Source organism: Stigmatopora argus, chromosome 9 (assembly GCF_051989625.1).
Source record: "Stigmatopora argus isolate UIUO_Sarg chromosome 9, RoL_Sarg_1.0, whole genome shotgun sequence".
NCBI lineage: Eukaryota > Metazoa > Chordata > Actinopteri > Syngnathiformes > Syngnathidae > Stigmatopora > Stigmatopora argus.
Window position 1 is genome coordinate 10,762,558 of NC_135395.1, and position 22,883 is coordinate 10,785,440.

A 22,883-nucleotide genomic window follows, 5' to 3' on the forward strand; every position below is an offset into this window, starting at 1 on the left:
CTGGAACAGGCTAAATCAGAACTATCAGGCTGACTAGAGCCTTTTTGTGATCCTATGACTGACTGGCGACCAGTCTAGGGTCTACTCTGCCTTTTGCCAGAAGTCTGGTGGGATAGGCTCCTATACCCCACAAGCTTGACAAGGATAAGCTTAGTCAGAAACTGACTGCCTCATTGTCTGGGATTGTACTAATACTACTATTTGAACATTAGTGGAAATTTAAATATTCTAATTGAAAAATGATACCCTATTAACGTAAAACACAATTTATCTTGCAAACCCAGTAAAATGGAACAAAACCCCTTAAGTGCACTTTGAAGTTACTTGTCATCGATTCCGTCATGTTTCATTTTATTTACACAAATATATACCATAGCATTGAAAACAAACGTGTTTACATTATTAAGATATAAAGTGGCAACCTTTAACATAGTCATATTCTATAAACATTTATTGTGTAAGGCATGCTTGGATTTTGAAGGTGACGGGAAATGGGTGCGAATTATTTCTCATGTCGAGCACATGATACGGATATGTTATTTTTTCCATTTTGGCATCGAATAAAAATTTTAAAAAAAAGAACCCTCCGCCACTTTTCGTGCACATATGCATAAGTCCGGTGAAGGTGTGATTTGTGATGACACTGTCTGAAATTTTAAACAGACATAAGGCTAAGAGGGAAACATGGCATGTAAAGTATAAAGATGTCACTTATCTTTAGAGGTGGATATCTTTAAACCTCTCAATTGATTTTCGATGGTCTATGAAAGGCATTTAATAACATCTTTCACGCACAAGGTTCTTGATTCAGCAGAGATACTCGGATCGGGAACTGTCACTTTTATAGGTCATCTGGGAGTCCATACTCGAGCGAGAACATAGCAGCAACCTTTCTGACTCGTGGGTGGGCCTCCTTGCCCAAAGATCCGTTGGGTGAGGGTTCATGGTCCTTTGCTTCATATTGATGGTCTCAAACTTGACATAGCTTTCCTTCTCCAGTTCCTCGCAGTCCGGAGCTGCCTCGCTAGCCTTGCTGTAGAGGGCCAAGATCTTGTAGAGAAGCAGACCGATAAGGGGCAAGACCAACGCGCAGGCAATACCACTGATGATAAAGAAGAAACGGTTCTGTCCAATATCTTCCAAATTGTCCTGTGTGTAAAAGTCGATGCAAGGGTCCTTTGCAGTGGCGGTGCCTTTTGCTATGAGGCAAACAGAGTACCTAATACCCGGGGAGAGCTCCTCCAGCAGTATTTTGCCACTGCCTGCGTTAGTCTCCACAGTTCTTTTGTAGTCGTCCTCAACATCTTCGCCATAAGGTGAATATACGACAGTGAGAGGAGAATCTTTGGGTAGGCCCTCCGCTGCCCAGACTAAAACTGCACTGTCAGATGTTTCTTCCACAATCTCCAAGTCTTTGACTGTCTTCGCCACTTCATTTTTTTTACTTTTTTCATCCGACACAAATTTCCGGCCACCACTACCTTGCTGGATCCTTGCAGGCTTCAACGAACCTTTTTGAACTCTTGGAGTCATTATTGGTTTTGCAGGGAGTGTGACCGCTGTTGTCTGATCTTTGGGCAAAGTCGTCGCCAAGACGCCCCCGTCCATTCCTGGACCAAGTGACCAGTCCAGACCTGTCGAACCCGTCTGGGCTTCGAGCAACGTCTGAGAGGTAGTGGTGCTCGTGGTGCCAGCCACTGACAGGGATATAGTGGCTATCGCGGTGCCGGCGTCATTCTTGGCATTGCAGCTGTACTCCCCGGCATCTTTGTGTAGGATCCCATGCAGGCTCATAATGGACCATCGGATGCCGTCCCCTGGTGACTCCTGTACTGTTGAGTCAAGCAAGAAAAATCAATGTGAATAGCCAGAAGACTTTTTTCTAGTTGCTTTCAAAATCTATAAAGAATAGACCATTGCAACATCCATTCCCCCATTTTCTATGGTGGAATATGGGATAATAAGGCTCCATGGGACATTAAGACTCAACTATTGATGAACCAGCATAAAATGCTCTATATCTGCTTATTGCAAGGACAAAACCACAAGAATTCTGAGGAATCTGGAATTGAATAGCAAGGTTAAAAGGTAAAAACTAGTATATGGCAGGGCTACAACCAAGATGTTCTTAGAGGCTGATCGTAGACTGAAATCAAAATGTTGCTACAGAAGTATTGGAAGGTTTCAGAAGATTGGTATCACAACACTACCAGTTGCCCTAAAACCCGAGCTCTCTGTATCAGAATATAATGTAGCACAATACCTGTATTGTTAACAAGCGATCCCTCAGACCTAGCCCAGTAAAGGTTTGGTGTCGGGGAGCCAGTGGCGTCACATCGGAGGAGAACATTACTACCCAAGGGAGAAGTGATCTTGGTCGCTGATGTCATGACTACAGGCTTGACACAATTGACGAGTTCAGCGCGCTGGAAAAGGATGCCGGAGAGGTTTTCAGGGGAGCTGCAGGTCAGGAACAGGTCCATCAGAACCACGGGTGTGACTGCCATTTTGGAGATCTCAATCATTTTGGAGATTCTGCAGTCACAGAACCATGGGTTGTCTTGGAGGCCTGTATTTTTTTGTACACAGAATCACAAGGTTCATTACCATGTCATATAATTGAAAAATTGTTGTTCTTTCTTTTACTCTTTGGTCATTTTTTGGGACGAGCTAAGTGTATTCACAACAAGCCACTGTGCGAGTGAGCACCTGTTGCACACAATAATTAAACACATGTACCCAGTGCATATCAAATCCCTTTAACCAGATTATCTGTCCTAACAATGTTAGCCAGTGCACTTAATCTGGCCCTGGCCTTTATTTGTAGTGTTGCTATTCACCAAGGCACATCAATAGATTACAGTACTTGCGTGTTGAAATGAGGGTAAATGTGGCAGTATCACATAACAGCACTTATTACTATTTAATATTTTCCAAACTTACAACAAATTAGTCCATTTTTACTTGGATAAAAAACATTTCACTCTGACAATTTTGTATAAATATATATGATAACATATTACATTAGTATGTTATGATTCCATTTCTCTTCTGGGACTTAGAACTGTTGGAATGTGTGAATTTGCTTTTATAAGATATGAAATTAAATGCCTGGAAACAGATTGCAACCAATTAAATGCCTAATTAAATCCTTCATTCAAAAATATTCATGGGTAATTGAGATTAGCAAGAAATGATGCATGCTTTGTTTTATTCTCCACTCAATTAGGGTGATCATTGAATCACATACGAAGAGTGTGAAATGCACCTCGAATTAATTAGAATGCGCTAATTTGATTGTGTCTTGACGCCTCTAGGTTTAGATAATTACAACCAATTTGGCTTGCTTAGCAGGAGACTGATGGGACCATGCCATTGATGTAATTACAAGTGACCTATCACGCCTGGTCCTGATGAGCTTTGGTACTCACCCAGCACCACCTTTTGCGAAGCATTTGAAGTGACGGGCTCTCCGTTGAACGGGGGCCAGATATCCATGAGGTCCGAGGGCAGGGTGGCTAATTTGTTGCTGGACAGATCCAAATACGTAATTTTTACCAGGTATGGAATGGCCTCGGGGGCGACACTGGTAAGCCTGTTGTTGTGCAAGTCCAAGGTCCTCAACATGGGCATCTCCTTGAGAGATTCCCAAGGGAAGATGGAAATCATGTTGCCGTCTAGTCTCAGTTCATGGAGAACTTTGAGATTGTAGAAACTTTCCGTGTCCACTGAAGAGATTGAGTTATAAGTGATCCACAGATAACGGAGCTCCGCCAGGTAGTAAAAAGCTTCAGTCGGCACACGACGAATCGCGGTCTTCTCCACACGGAGCTTGATGGTGTCCACTGGGACATTGACAGGGATATCGGACATGTCTGGGTCGTTGCAAAGCACAGATCTAGGAATAAAATTTATTAAATCACACACCGGAAACAAATTCATCCTGAACTAAGGACTTCCCAATTTCTGTTGCTAGATCAAAACATGTAAGATTACAAACATTTACTCGAATATTGGCGCTGCTTGCCACAGGCAAGCATAGCAACTCAGTCAGATAGGTCTTGAGATCTGTGCTAATTAGTTACGTCTCAAGGATTATTTGGACTCTATCACATCGGTAAACACCTCATGCTGGGTATGACTGTTTTATTTATACTCACCACAATGAGTTCTAATTGTTTGGGTGCAATTCAACCCTTCTTACCTGGTTCCCGTTCCATCGTTGCGTCCGTGAAAAACACAAGAGCACTGTGACGGACAGTAAGGACAAGCCGTATTCAGGCAGCAAATCAACACCAAGGTCCGTAGGATCTGATGCATGATTTTACTCTGAAGAACCCAAAAAGTCACATGGAGGAGGGATTGCGAAAAAAGACATTGGGATTCGTTAGAAGATCCGAAGATTCCTCCCAAAAACCAAATGGCATATAAAGAAAAGCGCTTTCAAAGTCCATAAGCGTTGGCTGCCTGGCGAGGTATTTACAGGACAGGTCACCTGTGAGATACTAATCACTCACCCCCACCAGCCTTGCCAAGATTAGCAGAGGATTTCTTTGGGATGGAAAGGGTCACGCAAGCCCGCCAGCAGGCCCTTTAATCGTTAATCGGCCACTTCCAGAAAGGGTTTCCTTTGAATGATTCCTATCGATTTTTTTTTTTTTACAGATAACCGCTACGGAATGTTTTTCGGACTTTGGTGGCAGTCTTGTCACTTGTTATAATAGCTGTACAAAATTCAAATATGTAGTACTGTAATATCTTGTCTAAGTGCCAGATGTTTGCAAAAGTTCTTTCTGGCAGCTGAGTGCAAAGTTTAATTTTGGATATGATTTATAGACTGACTGGGCCCGTCGCTTACAGCCAGAGGTCAATGTCATCCTGCCTCTTGATGAATAATCATAGGAATGGACATTTATTTAACATCATACCCAAGAATTAAGTAGTATTGCTATCAATTTAATCACTGCCATTGCCATATTCAATCCATTTGAGTTGAGAGGGTGGTCATTGAATGATAATGTTTACTTGCAATTAACATGAATCTGTTTCCAGCTTCAAATGGATTGGATGTTTATATAATGTATAATAATATACGTAGCAATATTCAAATTTACTTCCATGATTTTACTCAAAAGAAAAATTACATATACAGTACACATATATTCTAATATATAATATTTCACCATGATTTAAACAGCTTTTCTCCCCATTTGTATTTTGGTTTAAAGTTTCTAATTTGGAAATAATATCATTTGAACTCAGGAATCCTAGACAGCGTTGCAATTTTGAATTTTTTTGCTGATCTAATTATTTCTTTATTAAACACAACTTTTCTCTGAATATAAATTGTTCCTCACAGTATTGATGGGATTTAATGTTGCAATTCCACGAGTTTAGTTTTAGAATAATTCACCTCCTAACTTTATAGCGATATCTAGGGACTGGCATTTAACTAACAGAAAATCACAAGGACAAGTACACAAGTGAATTAATTTTATTTACGCAAGCAATTTTGATCAAACAGGTCAAGTAAGCCACTTCAAGCTGTTGGCACATGGAAGTATACAAAACAAATCCAACTATTTTTCCCTTTTGAACCGTCTCCCAAGCATCGGTCGGTAAAGTACAAAAAGACAAATACAAGGAGTAAGTCAAGAAAAGGGATAATTACAAAGTTAACAATGTCGATACAAGTATCAGGCTTTAGGACAGAACTCATCACAAACTAAACAACTACATTTCTATCAGTAGCATGAAGCATCATTAAATGGAAGGTATTAGTACAACACATTGAAACAAAAGGGGTGGTCCAGCAAGACAGGCAAAATGTTTCAAAATATATTTAATTAAAAAAAAGAAAGGGGGTTCTGTGATTAAATTAAATTGTTGGAATCAACCTGACTATATTAACGCATGTCCATGCCACAAATAACATTTAAAGTCACAGTCATTACAACATTACAATTTTTCAACTCTGAGCACAGAAAATTGTCGTATAGGCATTGAAACACTGACAATATATAAATATATGTTTTTTTTTCCACAAGCCAATCAGTTGTCAGGCTTCTTCTTAGATAATCATAGTTTATTGTTCTTTAAGGAGACATGTTATGGAAAATCAACATCTTTTTCGTTTACACTTCAAGTATGAAATGAAACAGTCAAAATGCATAATATGTTTCCTTTAAGTGGACCGAAACTCAATTGCAATGTTTGACAACACATTGGAATGTTTTGATATATGAATATATTTACAATGCAGAGTCTGCAGAAAAAAATACTTGATTTATTATTAGTCATATTCATAACATTGGTTTATGACAGCATGTGCTTCAGTGACAATAGATCATTCACAGTTGAGAGATACATATAGAATTCCTTTCTCACAAATTTAGTCCCAAAAAATAATTTTCCTGTTCAACAGGCTTGTCACACCTACCAAATCTATCTTTTTATTTTTATTTTTTAGATTTGGTTTCATTGTTGTGCCGCTTTTCCCCTCTCCATGTATCTTAAAATATAAATTTGTCTACTGTATTGTGATTAGTGGTTTTAATCCTGGGCATACATTTCACTGTATGCTTTTTTTTCATAATACATCAGTTGTTCATATACAGTACATTGATATCACACATGAGATAAAAACCTCTTTAAAAGCCCCTGTTGACCTTCTCGTGAAAAAAAACAATAAAATTTCACTATAAACCTTAAGATATCATCTTAAACCTCCTGTTATATTGTGAGTCAAATTGACCCAGACTGATGGATAAAAAAACAAACTTCATCTTAAAATACATTAAAGCTCATTTTACTAGCCAGATTTTAGCTATGTTTCAATTTAAGTTTTAACTCATGAACAGTTTCCGGTGTTTAAACAAGTGTTTTCTGTCAATGGTCGTTTTTTTCAGTCCCATTGACGGCGCTAAACGTCCAATCCATGGAGACTGTGAGGGGAAAATGAAAATTCATTTGCCCCTCCAGGTCTGAACGTCTTGCGTCATTAATGGCAGCCAATGAGTTAAATGAGTGCCCCTTAAGGGTAAAAAAATATGATGTATCACATCCATAACCATGAACATAACAGGAGGTCAAAAGCAAAGAATTGAGGCTTGTCAAAATAATCATTTCATAAGCAAAAGCGTAAAAATAAAAAAAATAAAAAATGGCGGTATTCATGATTCTACAAACTACACTATAACTGCTATTCGGCACCAAACAATTGGTCACATATTTGAACAACTGCCATAATGATAAACAGCTTCCACGAGAGAGGTAATGGGGCTTCATTTGTTTTCTGAAAAGCTGTTTGGAAGTGGGGCGGTAGCCTGCCCAAACCACATTGTTATGTGACGTACCTGTGATACATCAGGAGTGGCGAGGACTGCCACCTCCCGCCTCCAATCTGCTTTTTATGTATAAGCGTTGAGTCGTTCCTTGGAGCGAGTGGAATGGATGTCATGAAGCTCCTGCTCCTCCTTGGACTTGATGTCCTCATATTTTTGCATCCTGCACGCATCCTTCACGTAGGCCCAATTGGCCGAAAGCACCATCAAGTAATGGATCTGAGGTCAAAAAAAGAGAGAAAATTTGCGATTTCAGGTCAAAAAAAGCATATTTGCTTCTTCTTCTGCGCAAGCAGAAGTCAGGCAGATATGGACAATCAATTAAAAACTGTTTCTACAAAATGACCCTCAGTATTTTCTTACTGTGGTGTGGCTGTGATAACATGATACAATCAAATATGAAGAAACAAGCATGTTTATTTAGCATGTTTATGTTTTTATGAAAGATATGGCTACTTGTAGGCACATAGAAAATAGGGAAGCTCTTGAGGAAATAAAACCCTGAGGTCAGTTTTGAATTGAATAAGCCATCTCATTCTACGGCCACCCAGCAAGGGGCAGCATGCTGCCGGCTGTATTCTCGGGAACTTGTTTCCATAGCAACTCCGCACTGAATGAATGTACTGAAGTGCAGTGAATGTTTTTTTAGTAGGCTTTCTATTAGCATTTTCCCACATTTGCTCAAATCATTTGTTTGGTAACTTAGCAAACTGCAGTCGCATGTTACTTGTAAGGTTTGCCTTAAAATATCCTAAATGTACAGTACATAGTAAGTTAAATCGATATTTAGACATTGCTTTCTCTTTTGGAAATGGCCTTGATAGTCATGTGTTTACCAACATTTTCTTTCTAAAATGCTTGCCCCCAAATTCAACGGCTTGCACGTTTGCGATCATCACGTCATCTTTATTCTGGCTGTTTCCATGACGACACCATGAGATGCAAGGCCCCGTTCAAAAAGGTGGGAGCGGCGGGGGGGCAGACAAACGTTGGCGTTTCACTGCGCCAAAAGCCTTCACATGAATTAACTGTTGGCCTTTCCCCCCAAACTACCCACCACACACAATATAGAGATATGATCCTGGTCACATTTAATTTATCTACAGTACACAGGATATGTATTATACATATAATTTGACAATATATTATTTTAATATAAAATTACGGCCTCCTCACTTATATGCAAGGCAATTGAATTTAAGTGAGGATGGTTTCAACAAACCCTGCTTGCAGCATTAGTTTAAGTCTTCTGCTAACAATTAACTAATGAGGACAAGCAATGTAAGAAAAAAAAGGACAAATTCTTAGGTGACTGTGCATCCATGTTGTTAAAACTGGTGTCTCACCATTGCAATGACGGCTGCTCCTGCACCGGCAAGGGCACAGATGAACAGGTGGAAGGTCATGTCCAGCTGTGGCAAAAAGAGCACACAGAAACACCGTTATCATGTATTTTTGGCTTTGATTAATTTTTTATACATCTACTTAAGTCTTTAGTTCAGAGCTGAGATACAGAAATGTGAATGGAGTGTTATATTGTACCATATCATTTTTTTATATGCTCACCTCATTGGATTCGCACATCTTGTAGAACTTCTCAGATCCGGCACACACTGTCTTTGCTTCATTGATTGCCACGACACCTGCAATGTAAAATTGCGTAATTGTACTACAAATGGGTGCCAAAATATTCAATGCCAAGTTGACCAAGACAGATAATGAACTGTGAGAATCACAGCACTAATTCCTTTGGAGGTGATTGGTCATCCCTACCATATTGGCGTGGGTCCAGGCACAGCGAGGTGCCCTCCAGGATGGTGGCGTTTTGGCAGATGGTCCAGATGTTGAAGTAGATAAAGACGGGTATGGAGGTAAACGCTGTCACGCCCAGCCAGGCCAGCATGAAGATGTAAGTCAGCATGATAAACTGAAATAACACCATATATTTTATGTATAGTAGCTTCTAAGGACTTTGGGGCCATAATTTGACATTTCTGGCTGAGTCAGAAGAACGCACCCAAAAAATTAAGTAGCTGTGTTTGTTGATACATATGGTAATACATGATTTTTGTCATTTAGAAATACCTTGTTTCTATTCAAATGTTGTAAGAGAAGGATTGTTATTCTGAGATAATTGTTATCGTGAATCTTGTATTGCAAATTGTGTCAGGAATTAGTATCCACAGCAAATTACGTTATTTGTTAGCAAATATTACTTGGTAAACAAAGGTTTGAAGCCACAAATATTCAATTTTTTGCAATATTTTGCATTTTCCTCACAAGGTGAGTGATGTTTCTTATCCAGGATGTTGGCCCAAATTCCAGATTAGCCAATGAGCACCAGTCTTAATAGCGTCCTCTGCCTCCCCCACCGCTGCAAATCGGCAAACTCATTTCACGGCTGACATAATCTTGTTTTGGACGGTTTCTCTGTATGACATTTTTCATTAACATCACGTCCTGGTAATTGAATGATTTGGCCTACAATGTATAATTACAGAGCCCTAACGTGTTTAATACCAATGAGGCATTGTTTGTTCATTTTTTGTGGATTCAACGGATGAACTGCAAATTTTATTCAATAAGGGACAGCATTAGCACCGATCTGTATGATTTCTATTAAAAGGCTGTGCTGTCAGCCAAAAAGCTGAGATGAATTTAGCTTCACTCTTTTTCTGTCTAAAATTGGATCCATTACGTTATTCATTTATTTATTTGATTCATGCTTTTGATTATCATTAGGCAATGAGATGATTGCATGTCTTTTTTGTGAACTCATCTTATTAAAAAAAAAAAATGATTGGTTTTAAAACAAAGCATTTTGATTTTTATATATCTTATCAAATAAAACTATGTACAGTATTTTTCAGTTCGACTACTTTTCGAGTTATAGGCTCTGACCTACCCAAGCACTGACACAGCGTCCACAGGTGGTGATCTTAAAGTCTCCGTAGAGATCTTTGATGGCTCCGCTGGTGAAGAAGCCCTCAACCATCAGCAAGATGCCATAGATGAAAAAGGCCGAGGCCACGCCATATATCACATACTTGATGATGTCAATCCTTAAAAATAATCACACCACAGAAAAAAACATACTGAAAATGTGACCTACATAAAGGCCTCAGAATTCAAATGGATTGAACAGGTATGTTCATGCTTCAGTGGCCACCAACAAGTAAATCGCAGATGCTTTCATATGGATAAAATTACATTTAAAAACTACTTGAGAAATGACTTCTGACTTAATTTTAATGTCAATTCATTAACTTTGTTGGGAACGCCGCCGCTAACAACATGGCCATCCTGAAGCCCTTTTAGTGGGGGCAATGAAAGGTCTTTTGATGCAAGTTTTTCGTCATGTTACTTTTTTGTACCCACATGGTGAAGACATCCAACGCGTCCACGGGACTGCGTACCACCTCGAAGTAGTTCTGCAGGATAGTGACGGTTCCCGAAAGAGCCTCGTGGCCACAGCCGCAGAACAGAGCCACTCCGGCGTACAGCAAAATTGTGGCTATCAGCGATGGGTAGGGGATTCCGCCAAGGCATTTGATGCAGCATTCCATGCAACCTAAATAAAGTAATAAAAAAGGACAAGGATTAGTCAACAGAGACTAAGAGAATAGTTGACTCTAAAAGTAACAAACATGGTTTTGCCATTTACAGTCTCCCTAATTAAAAGCTCAGTCAGTGAGCACCCATGCACAACAGACAAAATCCATCAAGTGGATGGAGAATGTAGGTCACAGCTTATTTTGTGGCTGATATACCACTGCTGACAAGTGCATTCCCTTACTACGACACTGGGAAAAATGTCACCAAAAAACTAAGTCATGAGTGGTGTTCAGCAATGCTTTTCTCCAGCCCACGATCATGAAAGAGTGTTTCTTTTTACAAAGTTGTCTTTGTCCTCATCTCACTCTCCCTCTTTTTTCTCAACCCGTTGGTCCTAATTCAACTGTGAGTATGAGGAGAATATCAAGTAGCCGCTTTTGGCCCGGTTCCAGGTTTGACCAGATTTTCTGGATGCACGCCTATACTGTACTGAGCGCCTCCATTGATATGTTTTTTTTTAATTATTTATTTATGGGATGCATTATTTTTAGAACACTCACTTTTCTCCAGGAAAAGGTTTCTGAATCGGGAGGGTGCTGGCGAATGAGCATCCGCTCAATGAATTGGACGTCCATTGTCGTCAATAGCAGGCAATGAGTTCACCAGTTTCTGACCAAACCGTGATAGCATATATTTACACTATGAGCATGCAGTAATTTAATATTTAAAGGAAAAAAAATGGGGGATCAATACAGTATCGGCATTGGCCGATACCACACAGACAGCAACACTAAAGATAATCAACAATGAAGGCTTGGTGAACTGGACTGGAGAATGGAACCAATGCATCTCATGTCAAAATGAGGCATGCTGGCAGTAAAACCATGGTGTTGAAATGACAAAGAGGTTTAATACCATGTGAGATCAGCATTTCAGGTGCAGCAAAACTGTCACTGCCAGGATTTAATGCCAAAAACCAACCAATAAATGACCCTTTAGTCTGAATCACAGCAAATCTAATAAGACTTTATGTCACCCTGTCCTGAGTTCATGACCTCACTGAGGTTTATAATGCTTCTGGTTGCACTCTGGTATTGTCGAAAATCGATGGCTCGAGTATGGCATCTCCTTGTCGACAATCTCCTGCTGCTGTGGTGAAAAAAATGTGGGAGCAAAAGAATTGCTAGTAGATGCGGAATCTTTAATCTTCCAGAGAAGCGCTGAGCGCAGTTCTCTGTAATATTATTGATGCTGAGTTACCTGCAGGAGCAGCTGAGAAAGAGGAATGTCTCGGGGGGCTGTTTTCAGCACTCGGCTGTCCATTTTTGACTGAACGATTCTTTTTGAAACTCCGTGAGAAGATAAAGGAAATGTGTGAGTTGCCGTTTCCATAAGAAAAAGTCAACATTCTAAGAGCCGCCGAATATTATGGCCTTTGAGAATTTATTATCTTGAGAGCCAAGAAGGAAGGGAGGAAAGAAATAAGGGAGGGAGGCTGAAGGACAAGATCATTAAAAACCCTAAAAAATTGTAATTGTAACCAAATATTGTCAATAATAATAAGTATGTAGTACCAAGCAAAGCGTGACTTTTTGACATAGCATTGCACCTAAAACAGCACAACAGTCCCGTCAAACAGGCGGCTTTGCGCTAATACAGTGAGAGGATGACCCCCTCCTAAGACCCCTCCCACCTCCCACTTCTCCTCCATCTGTCAGTGTCATGTCCAACAGGCAAAAGGGACACACACAAACACCCGCACTCCCCCCCACACACACATGCTTATCCAGTCTGTGGTATTAAGAGTGTTAAGGTTATCCTCAGTTAAAGCTGCAAGCTAAATTGTGTACCTCGAAGGAAACATGAGGCCATTGAGGTTAATTAACCATCAACCTAATGTAGGTTTGTCAGTCTTTTGTCCATTTGTGCATTTCAATCTTTCATTCTTTTATTTATGGCAAAAAAAAGTGAGTATTCACACCTGACTGATTTATGTTTTCCTTGCCAAGCATTTTAGACATGGTCTGTTTTTATTTTAAATCACGCAAAAATTAAGACATATATATATATATATATATATATATATATATATATATATATATATATATATATATATATATATATATATTTACATTTTAGTATTTAAATTTTTGCAACAACCTGTTGATCTCTTTATTAAAAAGTTCAAATTATTTTTGGTGAGTGCATAACGATTATGCCCATTGGGATCCAAAATATCGCACGCAATATAGCACCATACCGACATATTGTCACAGACCCACTCATGGTTGCTAAGCAAAATGACTGATAAACATATCCGATTTTAGATGATTCATTGACTTGCCTTTCTCCGATTCAGACAAACTAGAAAGAAGTGGGGCGTCTTCCCTGTGCTTTCCTATCTTTAACGTGCGCCCCCTCCCCCTGAGGCGAGCGTGTTTTTCAGAAACCACCTCGTCTTTCTCTTCCTCCTTGCATGTTTAATCAGCCACTATGGTTGCCATGACGACGGGAGCGCCAAATCTGCGCCGGGCCTTGAGAGCCGTGACCCACTTAGTGTACGTCAACAAATTCAGTGGGACAATAAAGTGAGTGAGACGCATTAGCCGCATAACACGGCCCCCCTCGGGGCGTAAAAGCAGCACAAAGCCGTGGTCGCTTTTGCTTTTTGTTTCTCTTCTCTTGTCTTCCTTTGAGCGATGGAAGAATCTCTTTCTGACGACTGAGGAGTTTACTTTTTAATATGTTTAACATGTTCAACCCATGATTTAAGGGTAAAGGCTAAATAGGAACTGTACAGTTCAATTCAGTGCATGTCAATCAATGGGAGTGAATGAAGCCTAATTGAATGTGACCCCATGGAGCCTTTTCAGGGCGTGGCCTCCCCCCTTTCCCATTGAAAAGCCATTTAATGTGATGGAGTGATCGATAAGACCACAGATTTTGTGCTTCATGTTGAAAATGTTGCTGGTGAGCAAATGTTTTATTGTTGGAGTTCCTCTGTGTCACATGCTGATGCTGGCCTGGTTGTGCTTTGCATGACGGAGAACAGGGGTGTGGCAGTAGGCGGGGTTTCCTGCACCGCACCTGCATCCAATCTCAGAGAAGAACAGTGATCCAACATGGCTGATTCAAATATACCATACTAGTTACCATTGCCAATCTTATACCCTTTTGCTGCATGTTATTGAATTAGATAATATTTGCATACAAAGTGAAATGAGTTTGTATTCATGCAATTTAGGGTTGTTTTTTTCTCTTTTCAATATGTTTATCACAGTACTCCCTACAAAGAAGGCTACAATCAAGAGGGATAAAAAGCTTGAAATGGGAATGTTTCTGAAGACTGCAACTAAACTGAAGAGAAGGTAATGTCACTTTTTGTGAGCACCTGCTTGCTTTTTACTCACATTTTTAAATCTCGCAACTAATCGAGTTCCTGCATGAACAATAACAAAGCACCCTTTCCAGTAATAGCACAGAGAAATTTCACAGGAACAATTGGTGGAACTCCCTTAACAGCAGCTTGGCTATTATTTTTATAGTGTCAGAACAATATGGGTGCTCAGATTTTTGTATTGATTTCCATGAACAGCACTTATGATGATGCAAGTTGGCTGTTAACTTTAAAAGCCATCATAACCAGGTTGTTCAATTAATATCAAATAAGAATTGTACTGAAAAATAGTACTTTGGTTGTTTTACACCCTCCCAATATCTTTTCTCAGTCTATTTTTTGTTGTAATATGTATTCTCATTGATCATTAGTTCATTATAATTACATATATACATTATCTTTAGGATCTTTCGAATTTGGTGGCGGTCTTTCGGCAAGACGAATAACATGTAATTAAATATGAATGATGAAACAGAAGGGCAAATGAAGTCTTGCTGAGAAGATTCTTGGCTTGGCAGAAAATAACAGGTGTTCAATTCCCACATTTTCCACTTGGCTGAGTAATGATCGGCATCACCTCAAACGAATTCTCATAGTCTCTGCTGCTTAATTTCACATTTTCTCTGTCATGAATCTAAAGCAGTTTGTCGTGCGCCTGTGTCGACTTGCGCCTGTGCGCGTTCTAGTACAAAGTAGCGACACATTTGTTTGGCAGCTAAGTGGGCAGAATGTTCCCTGCTCTTCTTGTGACTCATCAACTCAGATTTGTTGCTTTGAATTACTAAAATGTCCACATTTGTTCCCTCATTAACTCGTTATTTTGTTCGTGAGTTCACACTTGTGCTGTTTAGTTAGTTACTTTGTTTGTTTATTTATTATCTAACTTCTTAGTCAGTCGAGCTGACAGTTCTAACGTGTGCATGGAACACTGAAAAATCTCGGTATGTTTAATTTTTTACAGAAAAAAGTAAAGATATCTTGCCACCTAAAAAGGAATGTACGTGACAGCTTGCATGGATGCTTCTTTTGCTCCGGTGAGCATTTGTGATCCAGGCAAAGACTTTTCTGAATAGCGCACTTAAGAAACGTGATGAGCAAAAGTCAAGTAGTGCTGCTTCAATGTATGAGAAAATTCAGAAGCTGGCCACTAAATAGTGGTCGTGTATGACTTTCTAGTTCTAGATTGTTCTAAATATAGTCTTCCTCTTTTCAGCCCATATAAGGTGGTTTAGGCAACAAAAGTTTAGAATTAATCCTTGCCTAGTTGTCTCAGATACCTTCATCCAATTGAATACTGTCAATGGCAGACTGAGTTAAACAATATCTGGCCAGACTATGATAGTAATGATTTTACATTCGAGTAAGTGTAGAGTAATTTAGTATTAAAAGAAAAATACATTTATATTTTTTTCCCAAAATGTACCATTGGTAGATGGTCAGCATCAGCGATACTGAAGTTATGGTTTGAGAAAAAAATGTATAAGTGCAACACTAGTTACTATTACACTTTCTAAAAAATAGAAAATACGAAGTGAGAGCACTAATACAAAATACTAAACGCGAACACTTGCTCTGTGCTGCCGTAGGCCACTGCTCACACCTAGACACTCACAGGCTAGCCAACCCGATGGGCATCACTTAGCCACACCCCTCAACAGAAATCTCTAAAACATTAATACTATAGTACGTGCACTAAAAGACTTATTTCACATAGTATATTGACGCGTCTATATACAGTGGTATTTTTCTTTTATCAAGTCAAGGTACCACAGTGTAATACAGGGAAAACCATTGGTCGCAGTCTGATGGATTCTAGTGTGGGGCTCATGCATGGAAGCAAACAAAGACAGTCTCGAGGCTCCCATTGAACCCACCCCCACACCCCCGGTTCACACCCCTACGTCGACCCAAACACAACACGCGCAGACGTACACACTTCATTCGAGTGCTCTCATTGAGTGGACAAAAGTGCGTGATCACAGCTGCTCCCCTACGGAGTATACTTATGGAAAAGTCTCCGTATTTATTCCAAATATTGAGACACCACTCACCCTTTTGGGTCTGCCCCTCGCCCATGTCTTCTTCCATTGTGTTTCTTGTGTGTTAAAGCAATAAATATGAAGTCTTTCTGCTTCTCAGCGTCTGCGGGTCGTTTACGTCAAGCGGTTTAGTCCAGAAAATGAGAATACTATCAGCTCTCCGTCAAGCATCCGTCTTTGTGGTGCTGTCCATTGCACACTGCTAAAACTAGTGCTGAAAAGCCCTCCTTGGTCCCTAGTGCAGGAGGAGGGAGATGGAGGGAGGGTGGCTGAACAGGAAAGGGGGGGTTCAGAGCGTGGTCTCGAAAGCGCATGTGTGGTGGGGGGAGGGGGCGAGAGTAAAACAAGAGTTGGTGAAATACACGATGGGAATACTGTGACGAGCGTCTAGACTCCCCAAACATGGGTCTCGACTCTAGACCCATGTTGAGAGAAAGGAAACCCCTCCTCTCCCTAAGACCCCCAGATTGTTTTCGCCGAACCCCGCAACCGACAATACTTGCTCCACTGCATTAATGCAGCAGGCCCCTTTTGGAAGAGGGTGGGTTTGAGGGGGAACATCGGATTTTCAAATCGGATTCTGCCTAATCGTATTAGTCGGACACATTTTATTGTACACATTGCTGTGAACATGTCCATAAGACGTCTTCCCAGAATTCCCAGTCCCAATCCTTTGAAAGATGGAATTTGAGGCCTAATTCAATTAGATATTTCCTGTCAGCTCGTTATTATTTGGGGTTTTATTTAATACACGTAGGATTCTATAAGATTGATCACTGTCAGTCCTACCATTTCAATTGTCGAATGACATTAATGGCAGCCATTGAGTTAAAATGGTGAAATAAAAAATCCGGTAGCGTAGTGAGATAGTGGTCACCACATCTGCTTTGCAGTTCTGAGGCTCTGGGTTTGAATGATTGGCATTTCCGCGTAAAGTAGCGTATGCTTTCCCTGAGTCGCCTACTCTAGTTGCACCAATACTGTTTCTAATATTGCCAAATCCAATAAAAGCAGACTGGTGAAGATGTTAGTTAAATAGAAATACCACATAAATAAATTAAAAGTATTTCACAACCTAACTAACTGAAGTGCAATCTTTATTTTTTATTTATTTTAGCCTAGTGTGCTAATGCCATTCAGGAATAATTGTCATCACTTATTTATTTGTAAAAGTGATGCTAAATGAATATTTTAATAGTCAATGTGACACACTGCATGATGAATAAATCTTTTATTGAGGACCTCAAGGATTTTTTTAAATTATGATACAACCCTTTTTGGTTATTAAAGTAATAAAATATTCAAAATTATTTTATAAATAATTTTATGTATCATACCAATTACCCCAGTACGATAAGCACATCAGACAACGGCCAATGAGTTAAAGTAAAGTATTAAAAGTGTTCACAAGGCCTACTATATGACAGAAAAGTGTAAAAATACGAATAAAATACATTGTAATCATATGATAATCATCATCAATCAATAATACTGTAAAGAGTTTACACATGCCATTCATATGAAATACCTAAATTGTCCAGAAATATTTCTATTGCCCAGGATAATACAGCTACAAAAATCTTTTTCGTGTAGTGGGAGTGGGAGGAGGGGGCTCCTTATTTTTATACCCATTCTCTCAGTGTGTGTGGTATGAAAATCTCGGCAGATGGTGAAACACTTTCTTCGGGCATTTCAGGCATCGTCTGGCTGTTCCATTTTACTGGGAACCACCCACTTAGCGCTTGTTAGTTAGTGCGTCAACACGCTGGAGTAGAATCTTACCAAACGGGTGTGTCGCGTAGGCCTCAAAGAAGCTCAAAGTAAGCTTATTACCGGGACCGGTGTGGGTTTTGCTACATCGTCACCACGGCAACTGAGCCCGGGCTAGCGGCAATGTAGAGGAGCGGTTGCGGATCCTCAGTGATGGTCGCTAATAGACTGGAGGCTTTATGCTGCCATGGAAACAAGATGAGATGACATGTTTAGGGATGTCAGTTCATGCCACTGTCAGAAAATGAAACCATTTTAAAATGGATGTAAAGTTGTTTTTTTGTAAAAGACATTATTTGTGTATCCTAGGATGCTATTTTTGGCAGGTTGCAAACGCCCAAAAATGGCATTGTTCAAGCTACTTTAGTTGGTCCTTTTGCACCTCTTCTGCAGTCATTGAGTTCCTCATTATATCCATTCCTGACAAGAAATACTACAAAATGCAGCAGTAATATTCATGGGGTGCTAGCTGAGGTCAAATTCCACAGTACACAATGGTAGGCAGGGTTTATCTATTTGATTTTGAAGTAATTTAAGAAACACACTGGTAAATAAAAGGAAAAACAATTGGAGTGAACAACCTAAAGATGAATCGGGTGGATGTTTTTTTATTTACAGGCTGATGCGATTGACTTCAATCATCTCTGCCGGTGCTGCCACCTTGCGGTTCTTTTAAAACGAATATTATGACGTAATGTCTACAAGTTACGATGCAGGTTATTTGAGGTTATTTCTGCTTTTTCAGTAAACAACAATCTATTTTAGATCTTTAACGGCTCAATTTAAGGAAATGTGACCTGTCAATGTCAAAAAATACATGACTAAAAATATAATCATAGATCCTTGGGTGTTTTTGAAACTGGCAAATGTTTCGAACAGAGGCATGGTGTCTGCTTTAACAGCTTTGCGGAAGTCTTCTGGCAGGCTGGTTCACTTTGATGGTCTTATACGAGACATTGGCACCACTCAGTGGTGACTTGAAGCACAACACTGGTAAAACAGGAAAAGTACAAGTTAGGGCTGGGGCACAAAGAAGAAGGTACAGTCATACCTCTACTTACGAATGCCTATATGTACAACATTTTCAGGTTACAAATTTTTTGAGATACGAAAAAGATACAAGTTACGAAATCCCCCAAAAAGTAAATGCAGTGGCGCACACACACACACACACACACACACACACACACACACACACACACACACACACACACACAGGGCACACGTAAAAGTCTAAAATGTAGGGTTTAGTTGGTGGTTGTGTGAGGACCGTGGAACAAATTAGAGAATTTACATATAAAGTACACCTACTTACGAAATTTTCAAGTTACGAAAAAAAGTCTTGGAACCAATTAATTTCGTAAGTAGAGGTAGGAGTGTATAATATTATAATCTAATATATAACCAAAATAAATGGAGGAAGATTAGTCATCATTCAAAATTACTTTATTCTAATATTGTCATCCAAAAGTTTAAAACCAGAAGACAAGAATATTGATAAATTCATAGCGTCAAAAGCATATTTACCAATTCTACCTAATAACTAACAATCTTACAATCTATCTATGCAATTTTGAAAAAAAAACATGCATTTTAATTATCTACAAAATACAAGTTTCAACTAATGTTCCATCCATCCAATTTCAACAACATATCCTTGTCACTGTCACGGGGCGCTGGAGCCTCCCTTGCTGACTTTGGGAAAACGGGCAGACTACACCCGAAACTGGTCGCCAGTCAGTCATAGGGCACACAGAGACAGACAACCACTCGCACTCCTAACCACACCACCACTGAGTGGGAATCGATCTCACGCTGACTGCGCAGAAGTCAGCCGCATGTACCAATCAGCTACTGCCACCTAAAATGCGTTGGTGTACAGTAAATTGTCTCCACCTTTTAAATTTCGGTTACAGCACAGCACAGCACAAAAAAGTAGCCTTACCAGATGAGTGCTTTTCATTTGGACTCCAATTATTCCTGGTCATCTGATTGATTAATTTATTTGAACGCCCTGTTGACAAAGAACACGTTCTATCAGAGTGGCTTTCGTTCAACAACAAGACGTTGGTCTCACCACGGTCAGTTGCTGCCTTGTCGGCAATCTTGTCCTGGAGATGATTGGAGATGATGTCCTCGGCCCTCCTCCCGTTGGCGATGAGGTCTGGCACAGCCATGACCTCAGTCTTCCTCAGGTTGCTCTTTACGGCTGAACTGGCTGTGGAGCGAGCGGCGGGGGGGAGGAGCTGCTGGTACTTCTGGTCAGAGAAGTCCAACTCGAGGTTTTGAGTTGTTCGAGGCCTGAGGGAATGAATTTGACAATTAAATTGTCAGTCATCCATGACCTGATGGAATTGTATGCATTTAGAAGTATATAGTTTTTGTCAGGATCTTTGGACAAGAACTTGCTCTCAATTGATCTCCCTAAAATGGGTGAAATGATTGCATGGGATACAAAACCTCATCAAAGAGACTGCTTAAAGTGTTACCTGTGTTTGGTCAGGATACTATACACCTGCTGCACCAGCAACTCGGCCGCTCCTGGTTTACAGTGGATGGTCCCGTAGACCAGTTTCTCGGTCAGGTGCAGATGCAGCCTCTGCACTGTCTGTCAGCACAAAAACAGATGCTGATTGGTCCATTTGAAAAGAGACAGATGTGCGGGACCTTAATGGCATTTAAAGGACCTGATCCAACGGGGAAGAGAATTCAACATTTAAATGAAAAATAACAGATTAAATAATGACTGAAAGCACCTAAATAGTATTTTTCTTTCTCTTACCCGACGTATCTTGTTCCAGTTGTCCTGTTTGACAGAAAATGATGCTCCCTTGTTGTAGGCATGCATTTGAAAATCCCTGGGATAATAACGACAAAATATCTCGGCCACATGGTAGCCACTGGAAAAATCTCTGGGCAGCAGAATAAAAAAGAAAAAAAATCGGTTTCATCTTGAAAAGTACGCAAATAGGGCAATTAAATACTTTGTACATATAATTGCCATGAGGAGGAAAATCAACTAGTGTCCGTGGTGATGCGGTTTACAAAAGTGTACCCAAACCTGTGTTTTGATCTCTTTTGTGACATTTCATGTTAGGGTAGGTTGGGGTTTTGGTTGGTTTGTTTGTTTTATGCCTCTTGTGTCCCTCCGGACTTCCCTTACTATTGTAACCAGCTGCGTGTACTTTGTTATCAACCCAGTGTGTTTGTTAGTCATCGTTAGATCGTCTGCTTTGTTTACTCCATGCCGTGTTTGTGATTGCATTTCTAAGTGCTTGTTATTTTTGTAAGATTCTTGCCCTTAGTAATCAAAGTTTTGTTAGAACACTCTACGTCCTTGTCCCCGTGATTGCTTCCCTGCATTTGGGTCCAATTACCAACCACGTTCCACGCTTGACTTCGCACCCGAGATCTGACATTTTAGACAGTGAGTAGAATCTCTTTTTATGATTATATGCATATTTATTATACTTCTGTGGATTAAAAGTCAATTGCCAATGTATTTCTATTAGTTTTTAAGTTCATTAATTTACTTTCATCTCTTTGTAAAAGTGTATTCATTTCTTTATAATCGTTTTTAAAAAATCACTGAATTTAATTAACCTTTAAAATTTGAATGTCTTAAAATAATGTTATAATAATCTTTTAAAAATAATTTCAATCAATTATTAAGGGAAAATAACTTCTATTTTGATGAGGGGGTGATGTACACAATACTCGAGTGCTATTTAACCAAATCTGCTACACATTATTTTTGCAATGTTAATATATATTTTCATGTTTATATCTAAATTGTAGGCTGAGTGGTTACTGCATCGGCCTCACAGTGGGGTACCTGTGTTCAAATCCAGGTCGGTCCACATGTGTGGCGTTTGCATGCTGCAGGTTGTGGGCCTGCGTGGGTTTTCCCCCGGGTACTCCGGTTTCCTCCCACATTCCAAAGACATGCATGGTAGGCTGATTGGACACTCTAAATTGCCCCTAGGTAGGAGTGTGAGCGTGGATGATTGTTTGTCTCCTTGTGCCCTGCGATTGGCTGGCAACCAATTCGGGGCATCCCGCGCCTCTGGCCCGAAGTCAGCTGGGATAGGCTCCAGCACCCCCCGCGAACCCAGTGAGGATAAAGCGCATCAGAAAATGAGATGAGAGATGAGATCTAAATTGTATTCAACAGATTTGTTTTTGTTTACCTCCGTACGTTCATTGGCTGGACAGTCAACTCGAGACTCTGCAGCCATCTTGTGACGTCCCTGGGCAGACCCGTCATGTTATTATTACTATTTTTTGCCAGCTCTCTTCGCAACTTACACCGCACAAACTAAAATAACCATTTTCTTATTTGCTACTTGTCGTCATCATCAATCCTTTGTCATAGGGGAGCTGCTTTGCTTAAACCTAAAGCAAGCCAGCGTCACGCAGCAAGTCAACGTTGAGTTGTCTGTCTCCATGGCAACGCCTCTCTCTCTTTCGGGGGCGTTAAGAATGTCCTCGGCGATATTTGCTTCCTCCATGTGGTCAATAGTGGAACTGTTATCTCATCTCATCTCATTTTCTGAACCGCTTTATCCTCATTCGGTTCGCGGGGGGTGCTGGAGCTAATCCCAGCTGAGAACATGCAAACACCACACAAATGGACCTACCTGGATTTGAACCCAGGACTCCAAACCTGTGAGGCCAAAGCGCGAACCACTCATCTGCCGGGCTGCCCGATAAATTATTTTATTCCGTTTGTAATAGTCTACAATAAAAAAAACTTTGCAATGTAAAATAACATATTTG

General features: G+C 40.1%; 3 protein-coding genes across 5 annotated transcripts; all 3 read right to left on the minus strand.

Moving 5' to 3' along the window:
* Positions 1-577: 577 nt before the first annotated feature.
* On the minus strand, positions 578-4,479 carry lrit3a (info leucine-rich repeat, immunoglobulin-like and transmembrane domains 3a). Its single transcript, XM_077609704.1, has 4 exons — positions 4,205-4,479; positions 3,432-3,898; positions 2,264-2,569; positions 578-1,832 (listed from the first exon to the last, which is right to left on the minus strand). Exons 1-4 carry the CDS (start codon positions 4,318-4,320, stop codon positions 808-810), a joined length of 1,914 nt encoding a protein of 637 aa, XP_077465830.1. The 5' UTR covers positions 4,321-4,479; the 3' UTR covers positions 578-807.
* Positions 4,480-5,480: 1,001 nt separating this feature from the next.
* gpm6aa (glycoprotein M6Aa) lies at positions 5,481-16,587 on the minus strand. The gene is made up of 7 exons (XM_077609836.1): positions 16,347-16,587; positions 10,722-10,914; positions 10,249-10,405; positions 9,117-9,270; positions 8,910-8,986; positions 8,690-8,755; positions 5,481-7,562 (listed from the first exon to the last, which is right to left on the minus strand). Exons 1-7 carry the CDS (start codon positions 16,381-16,383, stop codon positions 7,410-7,412), a joined length of 837 nt encoding a protein of 278 aa, XP_077465962.1. The 5' UTR covers positions 16,384-16,587; the 3' UTR covers positions 5,481-7,409.
* A 2,066-nt stretch (positions 16,588-18,653) lies between these two features.
* spata4 (spermatogenesis associated 4) lies at positions 18,654-22,541 on the minus strand. 3 transcript variants are annotated; one of them, XM_077609838.1, is made up of 6 exons: positions 22,295-22,541; positions 20,887-21,016; positions 20,594-20,712; positions 20,185-20,405; positions 20,050-20,118; positions 18,654-19,094 (listed from the first exon to the last, which is right to left on the minus strand). In XM_077609838.1, exons 1-6 carry the CDS (start codon positions 22,369-22,371, stop codon positions 19,000-19,002), a joined length of 711 nt encoding a protein of 236 aa, XP_077465964.1. In that variant the 5' UTR covers positions 22,372-22,541; the 3' UTR covers positions 18,654-18,999. The 3 variants fall into 3 exon arrangements, with proteins under 3 accessions (XP_077465964.1, XP_077465963.1, XP_077465965.1); XM_077609837.1 differs by having other exon boundaries at positions 20,182-20,405; XM_077609839.1 differs by lacking the exon at positions 20,887-21,016 and having other exon boundaries at positions 20,182-20,405.
* Between the last annotated feature and the right edge of the window lie 342 nt (positions 22,542-22,883).